The 21,742-nt window shown below is 50.6% G+C and overlaps 2 protein-coding genes across 2 annotated transcripts; one reads left to right on the forward strand and one right to left on the reverse strand.

The window, feature by feature from the left end:
- Positions 1-607: 607 nt before the first annotated feature.
- zdhhc17 (zDHHC palmitoyltransferase 17) lies at positions 608-12,794 on the forward strand. Its single transcript, XM_030354365.1, has 17 exons — positions 608-905; positions 3,352-3,467; positions 3,549-3,671; positions 4,283-4,360; positions 4,479-4,623; positions 4,914-4,978; positions 5,313-5,475; positions 5,575-5,700; positions 6,236-6,378; positions 6,930-7,030; positions 7,703-7,827; positions 8,093-8,155; positions 8,570-8,663; positions 9,020-9,103; positions 9,383-9,540; positions 10,053-10,147; positions 10,342-12,794. Exons 1-17 carry the CDS (start codon positions 843-845, stop codon positions 10,478-10,480), a joined length of 1,881 nt encoding a protein of 626 aa, XP_030210225.1. The 5' UTR covers positions 608-842; the 3' UTR covers positions 10,481-12,794.
- A 731-nt stretch (positions 12,795-13,525) lies between these two features.
- On the reverse strand, positions 13,526-21,238 carry e2f7 (E2F transcription factor 7). The gene is made up of 13 exons (XM_030354953.1): positions 20,998-21,238; positions 20,226-20,315; positions 19,736-19,918; positions 18,838-19,003; positions 18,450-18,665; positions 17,919-18,068; positions 16,417-16,554; positions 16,129-16,299; positions 15,811-15,871; positions 15,538-15,724; positions 15,340-15,415; positions 14,910-15,175; positions 13,526-14,706 (listed from the first exon to the last, which is right to left on the reverse strand). Exons 2-13 carry the CDS (start codon positions 20,313-20,315, stop codon positions 14,548-14,550), a joined length of 1,863 nt encoding a protein of 620 aa, XP_030210813.1. The 5' UTR covers positions 20,998-21,238; the 3' UTR covers positions 13,526-14,547.
- Between the last annotated feature and the right edge of the window lie 504 nt (positions 21,239-21,742).

Here is a 21,742-nt window from a genome sequence, read left to right on the forward strand (position 1 = left end):
TCATGCGCGCGCACACTCACACACACTCGCACACACACACACACACTCATGCGCGCACACTCGCACACACACACACACACTCATGCACACACACACACACACACACACACACACACACACACACACACACACACACACACACACACACACACACACACACACACACACACACACACACACACACACCTTCATGGCAAGAAAATGCGTCTAGGAGAGAGGAGATTTTTAAATACAAAAAAACAAACAATGGTTGCAGAAAATGTAACTATTTATTCTATGTATCCACCATCCCCCTCTCTAGCAGGGTGAGCTGCTAGAGAGGGTGATTGGGTAGGCAACATAGTGACATTTTGAGGAACTGTTGGAATAAAGGAATTCTCTGTAGATGAGGCCCGGAAAACGGTTACACAAAGAGGAACCAGTAGGCCTATTACAACATGAAGTACACAAAGCTCAAATGGTTCAGCTCAACAACATATGCATTCTCCATCTCATACACACACACACACACACACACACACACACACACACACACACACACACACACACACACACACACACACACACACACGCGCGCGCGCGCACGCACGCACGCACGCGCACACACGTACACGCACACACGCACACAGAGACGAACACATTTGTAGAAGCGTAATTAAATAATCCTAATCCGGGTGATTACGTATCACCAGTACACCGTCATTCTGACATCAACGTCCATCCTTCATCATCCATCATCCATCCATCCTTCAACCATCCATCCTCCATCGCCTCGCATCCTGCGGTGTGTTGCTCACAACACCACCGAGTTCCCACAATGCTCAGCGAGAAGGACCACCAAGATGGCTGACGCTATGGAGGAGTACGAGACAGAAGCAGGCTGCGTCCCAGTCCTGCACCCCGAGGTACGAGTCGCTCTTGTTTCTGCACGGAGCTAAAATGTACCGGTGGGCCGTCAGTCCCCCGCGGCGGCATCTCGGAGCCGATGGGTCGCAGACAGGTCGGCTCCGACGCCCTGCCTCCCGGAGGTAGCTGCTAGCTAGCGCTAGCCCTGCTGCAGAGCCCCGTCCTGGTGCTGCTGCTAGGCCGAGGGTTAGGGATAACCCTACAGGGTTAACCCTAACCCTAACCAGGGTTAACCCTAAACCGATCCTCTAGGTGGACAGACATCCCCATACACAACCATTCCGGTTGATACTGGGTTACTGGTTCTGGATAAACGCACCAGTAGGGGCACCAATACGACCCAGGCCAGCAGGTCCTCAATGGATCCAGGCTTGGCGAGGGGGGAAGACCCCCAGGACCTCTCTAACCCCGGGGATTGGTTCTGTGACAATTGTTCCGCGCAATAATTGAAAATGGGACACACTTAATAACCTTATAAGTAGAATCAGGGTCTGGTGAAGTGTGATGGTCCAACGTGCAGCTGTCTATTGTTGACGTGTGTCAGGTGATATCTCCTAAAATTGTATTTATATGTTATTATTATCATCAGACGGACAACATGTGAGGTCATCATCATCAACTTCTTTCCAGCACCGCTTTTTATTATTTGTATTTCATATTATTTTCAATGTCAAAATGATACCTGCCTGAATCAGTTATTCAAATGAACCACCAAAATAAACACATCACATTATAGAAGTTAATCAGAACATATCTCACATCTCAGTTTTAATCTGCCTTTATTTGAGCTTCAGGAAGGGTTGGTTATTAATTCATGTAATACATTTATTTAGCATCAATAAATCCCTTTCATATCCGGATGAACGTGAATAGGAACGTTGGAGTTCGTTCATGAAGACAAAACTGCAAGGAGCTGCATCATTGCAACGTAACTTTATAACAGTGTTGATTTGTTCCAGTCTTGATGAGCATTTTGTGTTGGAGGCGTTTTTAGGTTTTAAGCTATTGCAAATTCTTCTTATTATTTATTTGTGGTATTATAGAAGCCTCCAGCTGAGAGCCGTCTTCATACATTATTCCATAATTAAAGCCCTGAACCTAACCTAAACTAAACTTTACTCAACCTAACCCTATCTAACACTGTACTAAACCTAAACTAGCCTGTACTGAATCTTACTCTGCTAAACCTTATCCAATCTAAATGTACACCACCTAAACCTATCTGACTACCAAACCCAACCCTCGGTACTAAATTAACCCTAGATAACTCGGTACTCGACCTAACCAGTTCTCCAGAGAGAAGGAGATGGGTGCCCAGTTGCCCTCGGCAACCAGATTGAGCATCAGTGTGATGTTGTGGTGGAGCTGGTTGGCGGTAAGGAGCCGTGGTACCAACAGAGGATTCTCTCTCTCAGACCCCATCTAGTCCGAACAGCACTCCACAATACACCCATATAGTTACCAAGATCAACCGTTATGTCCTGTAGTGAGAGGATTATATCAATAGTGGTGTTGTCCTTAGGCACAACCAAATTGTTTACTGTGTGTCGTTTGTGTTTCCTACACGTGTAGGGTGTGTAGTTGATGTCGCCTACCCTGGGTAGTGTGTGTGGGTGTGTTGTTGATGTTGTCTACACATCATGCAGTGTAGTGTGTGTATGTGTGTAGTTTGTGTTGCCTACACCGTGTAGTGTGCTGTTGATGTTGCCTAATGCCTACACTGTGTAGTGTGTGTGTGGTTTATGTTGCCTACACTGTGTGTGTGTGTGTGTGTGTGTGTGTGTGTGTGTGTGTGTGTGTGTGTGTGTGTGTGTGTGTGTGTGTGTGTGTGTGTGTGTGTGGTGTTTCACCAAAGGGCTGAGTCTGGATCTCTCAGCACTCTGCCGGCCAGCTGGTGGTTGTGGCTGACGGTAGAGAACCTGGCAAACCATTCCCCCCCCCCCCCCCCCCCCAGGGACAGACGGCCATATGTCCATGCATCCCCCCACCCCTCCCGACCCCACGACCCCTGTCTTGCTGAATCCATAGAGGCTATAATTTCTCTTATGTTACTCTCACTACACCCCATAGCAGCAGGTTCATTAAGAGGCTAGTCAGAGTTAGCTCTGCAGCTAGCAGCAGGCTCATTAAGAGGCTAGTCAGAGTTAGCGTGCAGCTAGAAGCAGGCTCATTAAGAGTTTGGTCAGAGTTTGCTCTGCAGCAATCCTCATAGCACCGGGACAGTGGCGCGTCATGGCCAGTAGGGGTCAGAGGTCAACTTACATCCCTATCCCAAAGTACCAAGTACTGCCTCGTACTGGACTGAAGACTAGAGCCAGGTGACCCCTGACCCCTACCTGTAGGCCTCCTAGAGCCAGGTGACCCCTGACACCTACCTGTAGACCTCCTAGTGCCAGGTGACCCCTGACCCCTACCTGAGCTGAGGTATATGTTGTGTGTTTTCAGGAGATGAAGCCCCAGACCCACCATCACAGTGGTAGCCATGGTTACAGCAGTGACAACACGGCGCGCAAGAGCCACGTGGACGACTACAGCACCTGGGACATCGTCAAGGCAACGCAGTGAGTGAAAGGGAGAGAGATGGTAGAGCGAGAGAGAGAGAGAGTGAGATCTCTCTCTAAGTCCAGGTCTCTCGCCCCCAGGTACGGTATTTTCGAGCGGTGTCGGGAGCTTGTGGACGCAGGATATGACGTCAGACAGCCGGACAAGGAGAACGTCACACTGCTCCACTGGGCCGCCATCAACAACAGAATAGACCTGGTCAAGTACGTACACACACAATATAGACACACACTACCATCTACACACTCACAATAAAGACACACTACCATCTACACACTCACAATATAGACACACACTACCATCTACACACTCACAAAAAAGACAAACTACCATCTACACACTCACATTATAGACTCGCACTACCATCTACACACTCACAATAAAGACACACACTACCATCTACACACTCACATTATAGACACACACTACCATCTACACACTCACAATAAAGACACACTACCATCTACACACTCACATTATAGAATCGCACTACCATCTACACACTCACAATAAAGACACACACTACCATCTACACACTCACATTATAGACTCACACTACCATCTACACACTCACAATAAAGACCATCTCTATACATTACCCCCTGTGCCACACTACTGTTCATTCTCTCTCTCTCTCTCTCTCTCTCTCTCTCTCTCTCTCTCTCTCTCTCTCTCTCTCTCTCTCTCTCTCTCTCTCTCTCTCTCTCTCTCTCTCTCTCTCTCTCTCTCTCTCTCTCTCTCTCTCTCTCTCTCTCTCTCTCTCTCTCTCTCTCTCTCTCTCTCTCTCTCTCTCTCTCTCTCTCTCTCTCTCCAGGTTCTACATATCTAAGAGTGCGGTGGTGGACCAGCTGGGAGGAGACCTCAACTCCACACCTCTGCACTGGGCCACAAGGTAACGCATGACATCACAACCATTCAATCAGGAACAGGCAAACCTCACATCACTGCTAGCATCACATCTTTCAGCTAACGTCTGTCTGTCTGTCTGTCCGTCTGTCCGTCTCTGTCAGACAGGGCCACCTCTCCATGGTGGTCCAGCTGCTGAAGTACGGCGCCGACCCCTCCCTGATCGACGGCGAGGGCTGCAGCTGCGTCCACCTTGCAGCGCAGTTCGGCCACACCTCCATCGTTGCCTACCTCATCGCCAAGGGACAGGTAGCCAATCAGAGGCCCCGATCAGAGGCCCGGCAACCCACAGCCGTGGGTCTGGGTCCAGTAGGTTCAGCTGAACCAGTTTAGCCTGATTCAGACCGTTTTAGTCTCACTTAAAGGTTCATGAATCGTAAACTGGTTCAGTCTAAATCAGTCTAAAAACTAGTTTCAACTGTTTACGCCTGTTCCAACTGGTTCAGTCTAATTCAGTTCTGGTTTAGAGAACTGGTGGATCCCGGTGTGAATTGGTTGAGCCCGGTATGAACTGGATTAAGCTGGTGTTGTCTCCTCAGGACGTGGACATGATGGATCAGAACGGCATGACCCCTCTGATGTGGGCCGCCTACAGGACACACAGGTGTGTGTGTGTGTGTGTGTGTGTGTGTGTGTGTGTGTGTGTGTGTGTGTGTGTGTGTGTGTGTGTGTGTGTGTGTGTGTGTGTGTGTGTGTGTGTGTGTGTGTGTGTGTGTGTGTTAGCAGTATCAGCAATTGATTAAAACATAGCAATTGTTATAACTACATGTAACAGATATAACTGTATATAATAAAACAGATATAGCTATATATATCAGATATAAGTATAGGGATAATAGTACAGAGACGATGGTGTATAGATATAGATGGACATATAATAGAGCAGATCTGATGGCGTAAACAGCATTGACCTCGCTCCTCCTTTCTGGTGGTCTCAGTGTGGACCCCACCCGTCTCCTGCTGACCTTCAACGTGTCGGTGAACCTGGGGGACAAGTACCACAAGAACACGGCGCTGCACTGGGCCGTGTTGGCGGGCAACACCACCGTGATCAGCCTGCTGCTGGAGGCCAACTCCAACGTGGACGCCCAGAACATCAAGGTGACCAACGCACCTCCGCACCCATCCTATCTTCTATGTACCGTGTTGTGGTGGTGTGATGTCATGCTGTGATGTCATCATGCTGTGTGATGTCATCAGGGGGAGACGCCCCTGGACCTGGCCAAGCAGAGGAAGAACGTGTGGATGATCAACCACCTGCAGGAGGCCCGTCAGGCCAAGGGCTACGACAGCCCGTCCTACCTGAAGAGGCTGAAGATAGACAAGGTACACAGACACACACCACACACCACACAGACACACACACACACGCACGCGTGCACGCCCATGATGACGTTGTGTGTGAGGTGACCATAGAAAAACTCTGGTGTGTATGTGATCATGTGGATATGTTTTAATATCTAATAATAGAACCATTCTGTCATGTGACTGTTTTAACCTCCGGTCTTGCTGGGACTCTCCTCTTCTTAGCTGATCAAGGTATTGATTATAGATAGATTGAATAGGGGACCTCAGTGTGTAGGTATAGTTGTAGATGGTAGAGATGATAATCATGCTAGTCTCTCTCTCTCTCTCTCTCTGTCTGTCTGTCTGTCTGTCTGTCTGTCTGTCTGTCTGTCTGTCTGTCTGTTAAACATTTCAACACAGCTTCAAATATTCACATGCAAATCAGTTGAAAATGTCGGTCCTGCTTATAAGACAAAAACAGGTCAAAGTAAGAAAAGAAAAAAAAGATGAAAGTGAATTATATAGACGGAAGTAGGTAGAATACAAATAAAAGCAGTCTCTCTCCGGCCCCCAGGATTTCCGTCAGAAGGTGATGCTGGGGACCCCCTTCCTGGTCATCTGGTTGGTGGGGTTCATCGCTGACCTGGACGTTGACTCCTGGTTGGCTAAGGGCCTGATGTACGCAGCCGTGTGGTTGGCTGTTCAGTTCCTCTCCAAGTAAGACACACACACACACACAGACACACACACACAAACACACACACACACACACACACACACACACAGGACACACACTCTTCTGACACACGCCAAACAAACACACACGCACGTATTTAGACGCATGCACGCACAGACGCAAGCTCGCAAACACACACACACGCATGAATATAGACGCACAAACACATGCACACACAGCGACACATGCACACAGATACACACATAAATACTACTTAAAAATATATTACAGCATGGTAGCCTTTCTATGTTCTCTAGGATCTGTTAACTAGGTTCTCTAGGTTTTGTTGACTAGGTTCTCTAGGTTCGGTTAACTAGGTTCTCTAGGTTCACTAGGTTCTGTTAACTAGGTTCTCTAGGTTTTGTTAACTAGGTTCTCTAGGTTCGGTTACCTAGGTTCTCTAGGCTCTGTTAACTAGGTTAACTAGGTTCTCTAGGTTCTGTTAACCAGGTTCTCTAGGCTCTGTTAACTAGGTTCTCTAGGCTCTGTTAACTATGTAGGTTCTGTTGACCGTGGTCTCTCTCTCTCTCAGGGCGTTCTTCGACCACTCCATGCACAGCGCTCTGCCGCTGGGGATCTACCTGGCCACCAAGTTCTGGATGTACACCACCTGGTTCTACTGGTTCTGGAACGATATCCTCTGGGGCCTTATACTACCGCCTTACTCAGAATCATGGGAGACGTCTCTGTCTGTCTGTCTGTCTCTGTCTCAGCGTCGCCTAGTGGCTAGCATGGTGTAAATAAAATGTGTGTAGAGTGTGGTTAACATGAGTTAAAAAGTGTGTGTAGAGTGTGGTTAACATGGGGTAGAGTGTGGTTAAAATGGTGTAAAGTGTGTGTAGGGTGTGGTTAACATGGTGTAAAGTGTGTGTAGGGTGTGGTTAACATGGTGTAAAGTGTGTGTAGGGTTTGGTTAACATGAGGGAAAGTGTGCGCTCAGTGTGATAAACATGATGTAAAGTGTGCGCTCAGTGTGTGGTAAACAAGAGGTAAAGTGTGTGTGCGCTCAGTGTGTGGTAAACATGAGGTAAAGTGTGCGCTCAGTGTGTGGTAAACAGGAGGTAAAGTGTGTGTGCGCTCAGTGTGTGGTAAACAGGAGGTAAAGTGTGTGTGCGCTCAGTGTGTGGTAAACATGAGGTAAAGTGTGCGCTCAGTGTGTGGTAAACATGAGGTAAAGTGTGCGCTCAGTGTGTGGTAAACATGAGGTAAAGTGTGCGCTCAGTGTGTGGTAAACATGAGGTAAAGTGTGCGCTCAGTGTGTGGTCACTGTGTGTAGAGAGTGTGTGTCCCTTGACGGCGCTGCACACCTCCCCTTCGCCACGGTCCACGTCCCGTTCCTGCTCAACTCCGTGGCGCTCTTCTACAACTTTGGCAAGTCCTGGAAGTCGGACCCCGGGATCATCAAGGCCTCGGAGGAGCAGAAGAAGAAGGTGTGTGTGTCTGTGTGTGTGTGTGTGGGGGGGGGGGGGGGGGTGCTGATTTGCATATGGGGTCGAGGGAGTGGACTGATATATGAGATATTGTTATTTGATGGTAATGTTTGATCCAATGAATTCCTTTATAATGTGTTTGTAAAACATGAAAACAACAGGATATGTTCTAGAAATGACTGATTAAAGAGGTTGATACAATATCTATGTATTAGTAAGAAATGTATTTGACAGTAATGTTGACTGTAATGGCGTCCCTCCTCAGACCATCGTGGAGCTGGCTGAGACCGGCAGCCTGGACCTCAGCGTCTTCTGTAGCACCTGCCTGGTAGGACCCACTACCTCCCTCTCTCACTCCTGTTCACTATCACTCCTGCTCTCACTCCCTCTCTCACTCCTGTTCACGCTCTCACTCATTATCTCACTCCTTATATCACTCCTTAGCTCACTCCTATTCACTCCCTCAATATGTATCTCACTCCTGTTCAATGTCTCACACCTCCTCACTCCTGTTCACTCTCACCCATGTTCTCACTCCTGTCCACGCTCTCACTCATTATCTCACTCCTGGACTCATTCTCACACCTTCTCTCACTCCTGTCCGCGTGCACGTTCCTGGTCTCATTCTCACACCTTCTCTCACTCCTGTCCACGTGCTCCTTCCTGGTCTCACTCCTGTTCATGCTCTTACTCCTTGTCCGGCTCTCACTCTCACTCCTGCTCCCACTCCTGTCCTCCCCAGATCCGGAAGCCAATCCGCTCCAAGCACTGCGCCGTCTGCAACCGCTGCATCGCCAAGTTCGACCACCACTGCCCCTGGGTGGGCAACTGTGTGGGTAGGTACTGGTGTTACTGGGGGGGGGGGGACTGGTACTGCCCACTGGGGGGGGACTGGGGTCAGTAGAGCAGGAGTACTGGTATTACTGGGGGGTACTGGTACCGCCCACTGGGGGGGACTGGTGTCAGTACAGTAGCAGTACTGGTGTCAGTTTAGCAGTACTGGTTACTGGTGTTACTGGGCTCAGTACAGCTTGGTATAGCAGTAGTAACAGCAGTACTAGTAATAGTAACAGTCGGGGTCATCGTATCATCATTACAGACACTATTATCAGACTAGTCGCTCTACCATCAACCCCTGTGGCAGTGTGGCGGTCCATGTGAGGTTTGACATCCTGTTGTTTCTACCATACAGGAAGTGGTAACCATCGCTACTTCATGGGCTATCTGTTCTTCCTGCTGTGCATGATCTGCTGGATGATCTACGGCTGCATCTGCTGTGAGTCACACACATCCTCTACCTTATCTGTGTGTTGTAAATCTATACCTAGATGTTGTGTTTCTATCTCTATAAGTGTTGTATATCTAGACTGGAGTATCCACTTCTCTACCACCTACTCCCAGGATGGCTTCTGGCTCTATGTGTTATACATCTATGTGTTGCATCTCTATGTAGACTGGAGGATCCACTGCTCCACCTCCTACTCCCAGGATGGCCTCTGGCTCTATGTGTTATACATCTATGTGTTGTGTATCTATGTGTTGCATCTCTATGTAGACTGGAGGATCCACTGCTCCACCTCCTACTCCCAGGATGGCTTCTGGCTCTATCTGACCCAGATCGCCTCCTGCTCTCCATGGATGTTCTGGATGTTCCTCAACAGCGTCTTCCACTTTATGTGGGTCGCTGTTCTCATCCTGTGTCAACTGTACCAGGTGAGATCCCACCTCCTAGACCCTACCTCCTAGCATCTAGACCCTACCTCCTAGCATCTAGACACTAGCTCCTAGCTCCTAGACCTTACCTCCTAGCTCCTAGAACCTACCCCCTACCTCCTAGACTCTCCTAGCTCTTACATCCTTGCACCTAGACACTACCTCCTAGACCCTACCTCTTACCTCTTAGCTCCTAGACCCTAGCTCCTACCTCCTAGACCCTACCTCTTAGCTCCTAGACCCTAGCTCCTAGCTCCTAGACCCTACCTCCTAGCTCCTACCTCTTAGCTCTTAGATCCTACCTCCTAGCTCCTACCTCCTACCCTAAACCCCCCACCTTCTAATTGGTGGATGGGACTACTGTGCTATGATTTGTGGGCTGTCTCTCCTGCGTTCTAATTGGTGGGCTTGTTTCTCCTGTGCTCTGATTGGTTGCTGTCTCTCCTGTGTTCTGATTGGTGGGCTGTTTCTCCTCTGCTCTGATTGGCCGGTTGTCTCTCTCATGTGTTCAGATCGCCGGTCTCGGCATCACCACCAACGAAAGGATGAACGCCCGCCGATACAAACACTTCAAAGTCACCGCGACCTCCATCGAGAGCCCCTTCAAGTGAGGGCGGGGGAGGGGGGGGATAGATAGATTTTTTGCTTACTGACTCCTATTATAACGACTACTGTTGGCTATCATGTCTTAACGTGTGTGTGTGTGTGTGTGTGTGTGTGTGTGTGTGTGTGTGTGTGTGTGTGTGTGTGTGTGTGTGTGTGTGTGTGTGTGTGTGTGTGTGTGTGTGTGTGTGTGTGTAGCCACGGCTGTGTGAGGAACCTGATGGACTTCTTCGAGGTGCGGTGCTGCGGCCTGATACGGCCGGTGGCGGTGGACTGGACCGGTCAGTACACGGTGGACTACGACCAGACCGGGGGCTCCGGCTATCAGCTGGTCTAGAGGCCCCGCCCCCGCCGCCCCCCCCCCCCCCCCCCCCCCCCCCCCCAGAAATCGCCCCCCCGAGCAGAAGGTCACCTGGCAGGACGCGCATGAAACACCTCAACACACCCTGCTGCTGCCACGCCCACCTACAACAGCCGGGACCACCAGTACTGCTACAAGTACTACCACCAGTACTGCTCCTAGTACTACCACAGAGTACTGCTACCAGTACTGCTCCTAGTACTACCAACGAGTACTACCACCAAGTACTACCACCTGGTACTGCTACAAGCCCCTAGTACTACCACCTAGTACTGCTACAAGCCCCAAGTGCTACTACCGAGTACTGCTACCACTTAGTACTACCACCTAGTACTGCTAGTAGTACTACTATCTAGTATCATCTAGTTCTGAGTGCTGTCAGTACTAGATGGTGGTACTAGGTGCTGAGTGCTACCTAGTACGACCATCTAGTACACACACCAGCACTTCTGCTCCCCATCAAACCCTCTATCTCTCCACCAATAGGAGAAGAGCCCGCCCCCTTCGCCTTTCCTCTTGTTGCCCATTGGACGGTCTGTGCTGCCAGGCATGTGTGGTTTGGAGAGGGGAGGAGCCCAGTGTCACATGAACTCTGACCCCTCCTCCTCCCCCTGCACATCCCCCCCCCTCCCCCGTTTCTGTTCTGCATCATCCAGCGCTCTCGATTGGCCCGGTTTGAAGCTCCTCCCCCTGCGGGTGTGGTTGTCGGGACAACGGAGGCGGGAGTTTTATTTGTTTCCTGTTGTTTTTAGAGTTGTTTTATTTGTTATTTTGAGTGTGACTTGGATAAGGGAAAGTCTTTTAAAGGTCCAGAGTTTTGCACGTGTCCGTCTAAGTCCAATGTCCCGGTCGCCAGGGCAACGGTCCCCAGGGCAACGGTCCCCAGGGCAACGGTCGCCAGGCCATCGGTCGCCACTGCAACGGTCGCAAGGCCATCGATCGCCAGGGCCGTGGACCGACCAGTCTACTGGTGACCCGGATTGGACCAGTTAACACGAGGAGGTCTCCTGATGACCTGGACCGACCTGTACCGGTCCAAGGCCGCACAAGAGGTCTCCTGGTGACCAGTACCGACCAGTACCCACCAGGAGGTCTCCTGGTGAGCAGGGCCGACCGCTGACCCTACAGACAATGTGATGAGAAGTAGTATTTATTTTAAATATTTATAGATGAAATAATGATGTTGTGGCGAGTCTTGGTTCCCTGTGACCCCGCGACCCTTGACCTATCAGAGACCCTTTGAGTTTACACCTCCATTCCACTAGCGTCTCGTCGACGTGTTTCGGTTGGTCTGTACCTTTTTGCACTGATTCCTTTCTTACTTTTGAGTTCTATTGTTTTGAGTTCTTCTTCTGTTCGCTCTTCGTCTGCGGATCAGAAGATCAGACGAGGGCGCCGCCATGTTTACAGAGAGGAAGAGAACGGGCCATATCCCGGAGATCCCCCCCCCCCCCCCCCCTCATCTCCTGCAGTGACATCACTTCCTGTTCCTTTGTACCCCCTCCTCTCTGCGTGTGTTGGGGTTTCCTGTCGCCCCCCGGTGGAAGCGAGGAACACCAGACTGCGATAGTTTTGACTGACGGTAGCGTTTAGTGACCTTCGACCCTACCCCGACCACACGTCCACTGCATGTATCAAAGCTCGGGACTATTATGGGCTGGCCGCGGCCGCCGCTGTACAAAGTGAATGTTGAGTATTCGTTTGGTTTGATGTTCCTCTGTGTTCCTAGCCGCCCAGCTCCTCACTGGATGTACAAAGTGTAAAGACAGAAGCTGTCCTCCTTCGTTGTTTCTTTTGTAAAAGCTGAAATGTGATCATGCAATATTTAAAGGATTTATAGGAGGACATGGACCCATGCTCGCATCATCGCCCCCCCATGCCCCCCCCCCCCCCTCGGACGGAAGACCCCAGAACCAGCTGTTTATTTTATAAGGTCAAAGTTCAGAGGTCGGCCTTCAATCAATTAACCCTAACAACATGGACCCGTGTACCTGTCCAGCCCCACCCCAGATGACCAACCCACCCTCGCTAACCCCCGACCCCCCCCCCCCCCCCCCTGCTGACCTCGACCCCCCCCCCCCCCCCCCCACTGACCTCAGCCTTTCTTCCAGCAGCAGAGGACCCTTGTTTTTCCCGCCCTGACGCTCCACGAGCACACCTCCCCGGACCCTCCTTTACTCCGGACCCCCCTCGTACCGGACCCTGTACTCCGCTTCAGACGTAGAGATCTATCTATTGGGCATGGTTCCATTTTAATGGCTTTAATAATAAAATACGACGTCCAACACGACTGCTTTGCTCATGTTTGTTACTGCTACCCACGTCAGCCAATCAGAGGGCACGAAACACAGATCTGGTAGGGGAGATTGATTCACCTACCCAGTGGACTACCAACTGGTAGGGTGGATTCATCCATCCGGTGGACTGTACAAACTGGTAGGCTGATCTGTCCGTCAGCAGGGAGGACCCTCCCACTTGTAATGTCTAGTTTGTAACGGCCAATCATGCAACCCCTTTAATGCTTTAACAAAACAATCTACAGGTCAAAGCTACTCACTAAACGCCTGGAAAGTAAACTACTCAACAGCTACTCAACTCAGTAAAAACCTAAACTAACAACTGACATTTTGAAAACCACTTCAGCACCTGAAGGAACCACAGTATCACAGTACTGTAATACTGTGTACTGCTGTGTCCATGGAGTACACAGTACTGTAATCCTGTGTACTACTGTGTCCATGGAGGAGTACACAGTATTGGGTAATACTGTACTGCAGTACTGTGTGCTGCTGGCTCTGGAGGTGAGTATATTATAGAGGTAAACACACTGAAACATGAACCTCATCAGTCACGTTGCCCCTCTTCACACAGGGACATTGTTCACGTGCTCCGGAGTTAGAATCCCACTACAGATCATCTGATGCACTCTTATAACACCTGGCATTTTACAAATATCTAAAGTGTTTCAGCTGGATGTATTTGAGCCATTTCAAACACCTTTAAGACACATGAAACAGTTAGTTAGTTTTTAACCATTTTATTACAGAGTGTACCTAACATTTGTGTTTGACATGTTGAATAAGTGGGCGTGGCCCAGAATGCTTCAGGGCGTGGGGTGACTGCCCCTAAATGCTAACCATTGTGCAAGGCATTAGAGAGCTGGTGCTACAGTCGTATGGGTCCACGTCCAGCCGTTCAACAAGACATTAGAAGCTTCCTTTCTTACCCAAGTCTGCAACTTAGTGATGACCGAAACCAGCATGAGCTGGTGTACAAGAAATCAGGGTCTAAAGTTACAGCAGGGTACCAGGAACCAGGGTGTAAAGTCACAGCAGGGTACCAGGTTGTAAAGTTACAGCCCCTACCGTAAAGCTTGTTTCGTGAGGCTAGTGGTTGTTACAGTACGTTGAAGTAATTCCATATCTCCAAAATTCACATCTGGAAGACTAAGTCCCCGACAGGGAATTCAAGTATTAGAAACGTCGGTTGCCACAACGACAGCACCATCAGGTCAAAGGTCCCAGAGGGCAGCACCAGGGTAACCATAGTAACCATTAGCAGCGGCTGCCTGGCTGTAAACTTAAGGCTTTAGTGATTTAACCTCAAACATTCAAGCAGTTCCGGTCCACTTGGCACTGCTTCGAGAAGACACCATCGTTATCCTCCACAAGTCATTTACACATATATTAATTAAAATATAAATTAGCACTGGAGTAAAAACACAAATCAATAGAGGACAGGAAGTAGCATGTGGTCATAGCACACACTGTGGCCACAAGAGGGGGCTGTGTTCACAACACGGCCGCCGTCGGTCTCTCCACGAGACAGATCAGCCAGAGGATCCGTTGGCCATGAGGCTTCATAGGAGGTAACATCGAGAGCTTCCTTCAGTGAACCTCCACAAACGTTGTCCTGTAGAATATGTAACATTTGAAGAAGTTCAATTTAAGTATTGGATCATAGAACTATGATCAATGTTCTGTTCAGATCAGAGTTTCCTCTGAGGTCTTCTCCTGGCCAGAGAGCAGTGCGCTGCGATTGGCTCAGCTAGCCTGGGGGGTGTGGCCTACGTCCAGCCGTCTCTGGGCGGAGCCTCTCTTTCTCCTGCCGATAGCCGGGACTACACTACCCAGCGTTCCCGGCGTCTGGAAGAAGGTCCCGCCGCTGGGAGTGGGCGTGGTCTCTTTGGGGGTGCGAGGCGTCTGGGGCAGGAATGAATTGAGGTCAAAGGTTAAAACAACAAAAGCTTGACAGTAACAGTCACCATGGCAACGGCATAGAACTGAAAAGGGCGGAGCCTCGTTTCCTGATTCGTTAAGTTAACCCGTGTTCTCTTAGAGCACCGCATGGAGCTCTCCGATTGGCTACGGTAACGGGTTGCTACGATAACAGGCGGTTGTCTCACCAGTGGTTGCTGCTTGGCGACGTCGTCCCTCTTGCTCTGCGGGGGAGGGGCTAGCGTCACGCCAAGCTCCGCCCCCGGGTGCCCATAAGGCCCCGCCGCGCCCATTAGGAAGTTGGCCTGGGACAGGAAGCCGAGGGGGGAGGGGTGTGCGTCGCCGGGGGCGACTGGGTAGGAGGGGAGGAGCACGTAGGGCAGTGCCAGCGTGGGCAGAGAGAGGCCGGCCGCTGATTGGCTGGCGGACAACAGGAAGTTGATGCTGTTGAGGCCTGAGGAGGGGGGAGGAGTCAGAGAAGAGGGGGTGTGGTCAGACACCCTTGGTGGTGTTCTTAGTTACACACACACACACGCACACACACGCGTGGGTGTTTTGGTAGGCTGGTCGGAGGGTATTTCCATGACGACCTTTAGTGAGGGCCTCTGGGTAACGTACCTGCGTTGTGCGGGACGTAGAGGTAGTGGTAGGGTTGGGCGGGGCCGCTGGGGTCAGAGCCCCCCCCATGGCGGTTCTGCAACAAAAACAACAGACCATCAACCAGGGTTACCATGACGTCATGCTGCTACTGGATCCTAGAGCCAGGTGACCTCTGACCCCTACACCCTACTCATTTAGTCAAACAAATAAACAAACCTCAGTCTCCTCCTCATCCTCTTCCTCTCCGTCCCTCTTCCTCTTGGGTGACCTCTGACCCCCATACAGCAGCACCACAGAGGGCTGTGATAGGCTGGGCAGGTAGGCCACCCGCTGAGGGGCGGAGTCTTCCTCAAGATGTGGGCGGGGCTGTGAGTAGGGGGCCTGCAGGGGGGTCGACACGCCCCTGAAACCATGGCAACAGAAATGGCATCAGAAACAGGTCAGCGGAGTTCAGAAACATCCCATAATATGTGGTGTGTGTAAGCTCACTCTCTGTAGCTGAGGTCCAGGAGGGCGTGTCTAGAACAGTCCAGTGGTTGCTGGGATACGGCTGGAGAGAGGAGGGGGAGGGGGGGGAGAGAGAGGAGGGGTTGAAATACTGGATCTATTTTAGAGAGCGATCGATCCTATAATCAATAATGGATGGAAGAGCTGAGTGGGGTCACTGTCCACTATGGAGGAGGGGGAGGGGTAGGAGGAGGAGCAGGAGGAAGAGGAAGAGGAGGAGCAGGAGGAAGAGGAGCAAACACATTAACATACGGTAAGGCTTCGCTGCATTGACAGACACGGTCTCTAACAGGGCCTCACCTGCTGGCCTGGAGGTGGGACTGCAGGGGGCGGAGTTCACCAGGCGGTGGGCGGAGCTACGGCTCGGCGGGACATTGAAGGAGGCGTGGCGGGTCAGCTTGGCCTCCCGGCCACTCGGAGCTGAGATTGGCTCTGAGACACTTTCTGGTGGAGTGACTGCTGCCATGGCAACTGTGTGTCCACAGGAAAGAGGAGACATAACTTTATTAACACAAATTAAGACGGGAAGAACGGCAGAACAGAGACAGGTGAACTCTACGGGCGAGGGCCGGGGGCCGAGGGCCTCACCGGGGGGGGTGCTGAAGCAGATCGGGCCCAGCCACTGGAAGGCGGGCTTCCTGCCCCGGTCTCCGCGGACGTGGAGCTTCTTGATGAGCGCCAGGCTGGTCAGGACGTTGGCGATGTCGTAGAGACGCCGCACCTTAGCTGAGGGGAGGGGAGAGAGAACACCTTAGCCGAGGGGAGGGGAGAGAGAACACCTTAGCTGAGGGGAGGGGAGAGAGAACACCTTAGCTGAGGAGAGGGGAGAGAGAACACCTTAGCTGAGGGGAGGGGAGAGAGAACACCTTAGCTGAGGGGAGGGGAGAGAGGACACCTTAGCTGAGGAGAGGGGAGAGGGAAGACCTTAGCCGAGGGGAGGGGAGAGGGAAGACCTTAGCCGAGGGGAGGGGAGAGAGAACAGATCAACCACCGCTGATTGAGTGAGTACGTGAGTGGATGGGGGCGTGTCTTACTCTTGCACTTCCTACCAAGACAGAAGCCGTTTCTCAATTTGCGTTCTTCTCTGTACTTGTGTTCTTGTGAAACGTCATCAGTCGTAGCCCAAGTACTGTTCCAATTCAAAGTAGGCATCAAGTCAAGTACTGTCGTAAAACACGGAAGTGCTGCATTCTTAAATTGGCAGTTTGATCGAGGATGCATCGGAGATGACGTGACCGTTAAATATCCCAGGATGCATTTCACATTCCTATGTTTTAAAATATCAGTATGTAAGCTATAATAATAGGCTATATGGGAACATTAAAAAAATATAACAAAAATGGAGGCCTATCCATTCAAAATATTGACATACTATTATTTTAAGATGAAAGAGGCTGGGTCTTTGTTTTATATAATATATTTATATTATATAAGTGGAAACGGAAGTCCCGGTCAATCCAGCCGATAGTTTTTGTGTATGTGTGTGTTTCTATTCTATTCTCGCTCGTTCGTAATTCTTGTATCAATAGCCTACTCTCCAATAATATAATAATAGGCTATATAGGAACATTGAGAAACGGCAATCTCATACAATCATTTTCCCGCCACTGACTTATTATATGTAGGGTACAGCTGGCGTTCCGTGTGAATACGCATATCTTTTCATTTATATTAATTCAAAATATTATCCAACTATTTTTAAACGAAAGAGGCTGGTGTTTTGTTTCATATAATTTGTTGATATTGTTCAGTAGTAGATGCCAACATGAGGCCGTAGCAGTTAACAGACGAGCTGAGGTGGTGACATCATCGAGTCCGCTGCTGTTCCAATTGCAGCTGCGTCCTCCCGTCCTCGAGTTTTGTACTTGGAAGTCCTACTTATCAAGTGCGAACTTCAAAGTCCACGAGTCCGCAGTTTGCGTACTTGGTATTGAGAAACGACTCGCGTGACAGGGGGACAGAGTAAGTGACAGATTGACTGAGTGTCTTACTCTTGTACTTGCTGTTGCTGGTGGTCTGAGTGACAGAGCAGAGTGACAGGGTGACAGGGTGAGAGAATGAATGACAGGGTGAGTGGGGGCGTGTCTTACTCTTGTACTTGCTGTGGCTGGTGGCGTTGTGGTCGATCAGCAGCTGGGCGGCCGTCTCCAAGGTAACGCACTGCGACTCCGACACCAGGAAGAGCGACACGAAGCGCTGGCTCATGATGCGCAGAGACTTGTCCTTCCTGTTGGCCGTCACTGCAGACCACAAGACAGGAAGTCAGGACAACAGGAAAGGAAGTCAGGACCACGGGACAGTAAGAGAAGAACCCGGAACAGGAAGTAAAGACCATGAGACCGGAAGTCAGGACAAAAGGACAGGAGGTCAAGAACAGGGGACAGGAAGTCAGGGCCGCAGGACAGGAAGTCAGGACAACAGGAAAGGAGGTCAGGACTACGGGACAGGAAGAGAAGAACAAGGGACAGGAAGTAAAGACCATAAGACAGGAAGCCAGGAGCACGGGACAGAAAGTCCCCGACACAAGACAGGAAGTCAGGACAAAGGACAAGAAGTCAAGAACACAAAACAGGAAGTCGAGACCAGTCAACAGGATGTGAACCACCGGGGCACCTCCTCACCACTGACGGCGTCTCCGTCGGCGGCCTCCTCGTCCCGGGGCGTGGTGGCGGGGGCAGGGCCGCTGCCTTGCTGGTGGGCGTGGCGCTGCAGCTCCCCCAGCCGCGCCCCCAGGCGCCGCCGGCCCCACCAGGTGTAGCAGTTCTTGGCCACGCGGTCCACCATGCTCAGGGACTCCAGCACGTTGATGATGTCATAGATCCGCCGCCGCTCCACGCCTGGGGGAGACACGCCGGGTTAGAGCCCTGCATCCCAGAGGTTCTGGGTGCAACTCCCCCCAGTGTCGCCAGTCTACCTGCAGGCATCAGTGTGTAGAGCAAGGCACTAACACTGAAGGGTTCGGGGGTTATACTCCCTGGGTAAGAACTCCGGCAGGCTATTCGCTCTCACCCAGACTGCTGGCGACCTCGTCCAATGAGATGGTCACGTTGTCCTGGGGGTGGTCGGGGTAGAGGGCCAGGAAGCGCTGACACAGCAGCCCCAGACTCCTCTGCTTCCTGCTGGGCTTGGCCTCGCCATCCTCCCCCTCCTCCTCCTCCTCCTCCACCGCATCACACTGGGAACAGACCAATCAGAGGGCAGCGTTCAGAACAGCCCAGAGGCGATTGGACGGCGAGCCGGGTCAGTCTACTGTGGTCGACGGCGTGTTACCATGGAGACCACTGTGGTTGTTACACAGCTTTATACCACGACCTGGGGGAATACTCAATTCTGATTGGCTGCAGGGTGTGCATTAACCCCTGATTTCTGGCTCATAGCTGAGCGGACTAGAATACCTCCCGTGGCCAAATCGTAGCTAAGGTCCGTCCTATTTACTGGAGGAGTGAACAACGTTTCCATTGCATAAGAACCTTTAGGGACGGTAATGATTGTTCCAGGTATTAATCAAAACCTCAGGCGTTACCAGGGAAACAAAGTTGTGGCTTGTGAAAAACGTTATATTTGGATTGTAAAACGCATGAAAATATAAATGAATGGTTTTATTTTATTTTCTTTAGCAAGTGACCATGGTATATGCGGGATAATGCCCTTCGAGGTGTCCATTATCAGGAATGAATGGACTTTGCGGAGGCAACCGTCCGATGCGCAGCGGAGGACGGTTCGAAGGCCTCCGCGTCGTCCATTAATTCCTGATAATGGACACCTCGTCTGCATTATCCCTTACTTAAACCAGCCGTCCACATAATATATGATCACTGTTATTGAAATAATTGTTTACTGATAAGATAGATATTGGTAATGTGTTGATTATATAGATAGTATTGGTAATAGTATTGATTACTGATACCTTTCTCATGCGTCTGATGTCGGGGCTGGCGGCGCTGATCAACATCTTCAGGTTGGCGGTAGGGGTCCAGGGCTCAGGCTGGGGGGAGTCACCCGCGTGCTTGACAGGTGTCCGCATGTCAGCGGGAGACTGGAGCTCAGCGGGGGTCCGGGTGGGGGCAGGCCGCCCAGTGCAGATGTTCTCCTGGGGAGACGATCTAGTATTAAATCTATATAATATAACATAATGCATTACATCTAGTATAATATAACATCTATATAATATAACACCTAGGATTACATCTACTATTAAATCGATATAATATAACATCTAGTATTACATCTAATATAACGTCTAGTATTATATCTATACTTCTATCTAATATATGAACTCTCACGAACATGAGCCACCACATTATAACCTATACCGTATCATCAATGAACACATGATGGATTATTAGGAACATGTTAATACACGTTAACAACATACGATGGTTGTGTGGTTGTATTACCTTCTGGTCACTTGCCGAGCGGTGGACGTCTCCGCTGAGGTCCATGGTCCTCCCTGGACTGCTGAGGTCTTTCAGAGACACGCGAAACATCTAGACAAGACCACATCTGATCAACACATCTCTCTCTAGACAAGACCTCCTCTAGAGTCTAGACCCCGTCTCCTTTAGACCATGTCTCCTCTAGACCACATCTCCTCTACAGTCTAGACTTGTAATGTGTGTGTGTGTGTGTGTGTGTGTGTGTGTGTGTGTGTGTGTGTGTGTGTGTGTGTGTGTGTGTGTGTGTGTGTGTGTGTGTGTGTGTGTGTGTGTGTGTGTGTGTGTGTGTGTGTGAGAGAGTGAGTGACTGAGTGAGACATCCTTTAGGGGAGGTCAGATAATTTGGCGCTAACGCTAGGCGCCGATAACTAGCCCCCAGCTAACAGAGCTAACATCAACGGTCTTCTCAGAGGATTATCTAACCATCAGATCATCTAACCCCTCCTGACAGGAGACCAAGAGGGCTTGTCAGACATAATCAGAAGTGAAGATTGATGCATTGGTAACCAGGTGATGACTAGTAACCTAGTAGTAACCACTAGTAACCTAGTAGTAACTAGCAGCGTCCCAACTTCTAGTTCACAGTTTAATTAAAGACATTTAAGTATAATCGAAATTACTGAAGTATCAGTGAAGTATACAACAGGTAACGTTTGATTAATACCGCTGTGGTGTTAGGTCTTCATGGGTCTGGACCCCTGTGGAGGGGCAGTGGTCCGGCTTAGTGGCTTACCTTAGTAAAGGTAAGGTAATCCTGGTCTCAATCGTCCAGTAGTCCTGGAGGGTCTGGAGGGTCTGGAGGGGGTATTCAGGTCTTCAGGTCCTCATAGCCGCGGACGGTCCGGTTCACTCTGGACTCTACAGCGGGACTCTGGAGACTGAACCAGGGCTGGAGTCTGAAGAAGACCCGCTAAAGATTGTTTTCTGGCGCTCTCAGGAGCCTGCCTCGCCGCAGCCAATCAACGGCTACGAGCTGGAGCGTCATGGTGTCACAGCCAACCAGCGCCGAGTGATCTCGTTGCGTAGACAAACCTTGACCAATGGGGGCGTAGCCCGAACTGGCTCACACTCGTTTGTTGGCGGGTCGACAGGCGCGCATCGTCGGTCACCGGGGAGCCGCGGGTCACAGATCGAGATGGCGGGTCACGTGGTTCACCTACAGCCAGATGTCTGAAGGACTGGCGCCGAAACTACCTGCGGCACCGCGGGAAAAGTGGCGGGTGGGAGGGGGAGCGGGGGGGCCCCCCTCCTTCGCCTCCTTGTGTTGTCATGTTGTGTGAGTAGACCCACAACCTGATACCCGCACAACCCGAGACACCAACCCGAGACACACAACCTGAGACACACTACCAAAGACACACACAACCCGAGACAAACGCAACCGAAGACATAAACAACCAAAGACACACAACCCGAGACACACAACCTGAAAAGAACTCAACATGACAACACAACAGACCAGCTGGTTAATTAGGAGG

Source organism: Gadus morhua, chromosome 4 (assembly GCF_902167405.1).
Source record: "Gadus morhua chromosome 4, gadMor3.0, whole genome shotgun sequence".
NCBI lineage: Eukaryota > Metazoa > Chordata > Actinopteri > Gadiformes > Gadidae > Gadus > Gadus morhua.

What these genes read in the sequence shown, in the direction of transcription:
- zdhhc17 (XM_030354365.1), top strand. Translation starts at nt 843, where the DNA reads ATGGCTGACGCTATGGAGGAGTACGAGACAGAAGCAGGCTGCGTCCCA. An exon ending in TCCCAGTCCTGCACCCCGAG is followed by an intron (nt 906 to 3,351) that starts GTACGAGTCGCT and finishes GTGTGTTTTCAG; the next exon opens with GAGATGAAGCCCCAGACCCA. An exon ending in TCTTCTGTAGCACCTGCCTG is followed by an intron (nt 8,156 to 8,569) that starts GTAGGACCCACT and finishes TGTCCTCCCCAG; the next exon opens with ATCCGGAAGCCAATCCGCTC.
- e2f7 (XM_030354953.1), bottom strand. Translation starts at nt 20,315, where the DNA reads ATGTTTCGCGTGTCTCTGAAAGACCTCAGCAGTCCAGGGAGGACCATG. An exon ending in CTGGACCTCAGCTACAGAGA is followed by an intron (nt 15,725 to 15,810) that starts GTGAGCTTACAC and finishes CCATGGTTTCAG; the next exon opens with GGGCGTGTCGACCCCCCTGC. An exon ending in TCGCCAAGCAGCAACCACTG is followed by an intron (nt 14,707 to 14,909) that starts GTGAGACAACCG and finishes TTCCTGCCCCAG; the next exon opens with ACGCCTCGCACCCCCAAAGA.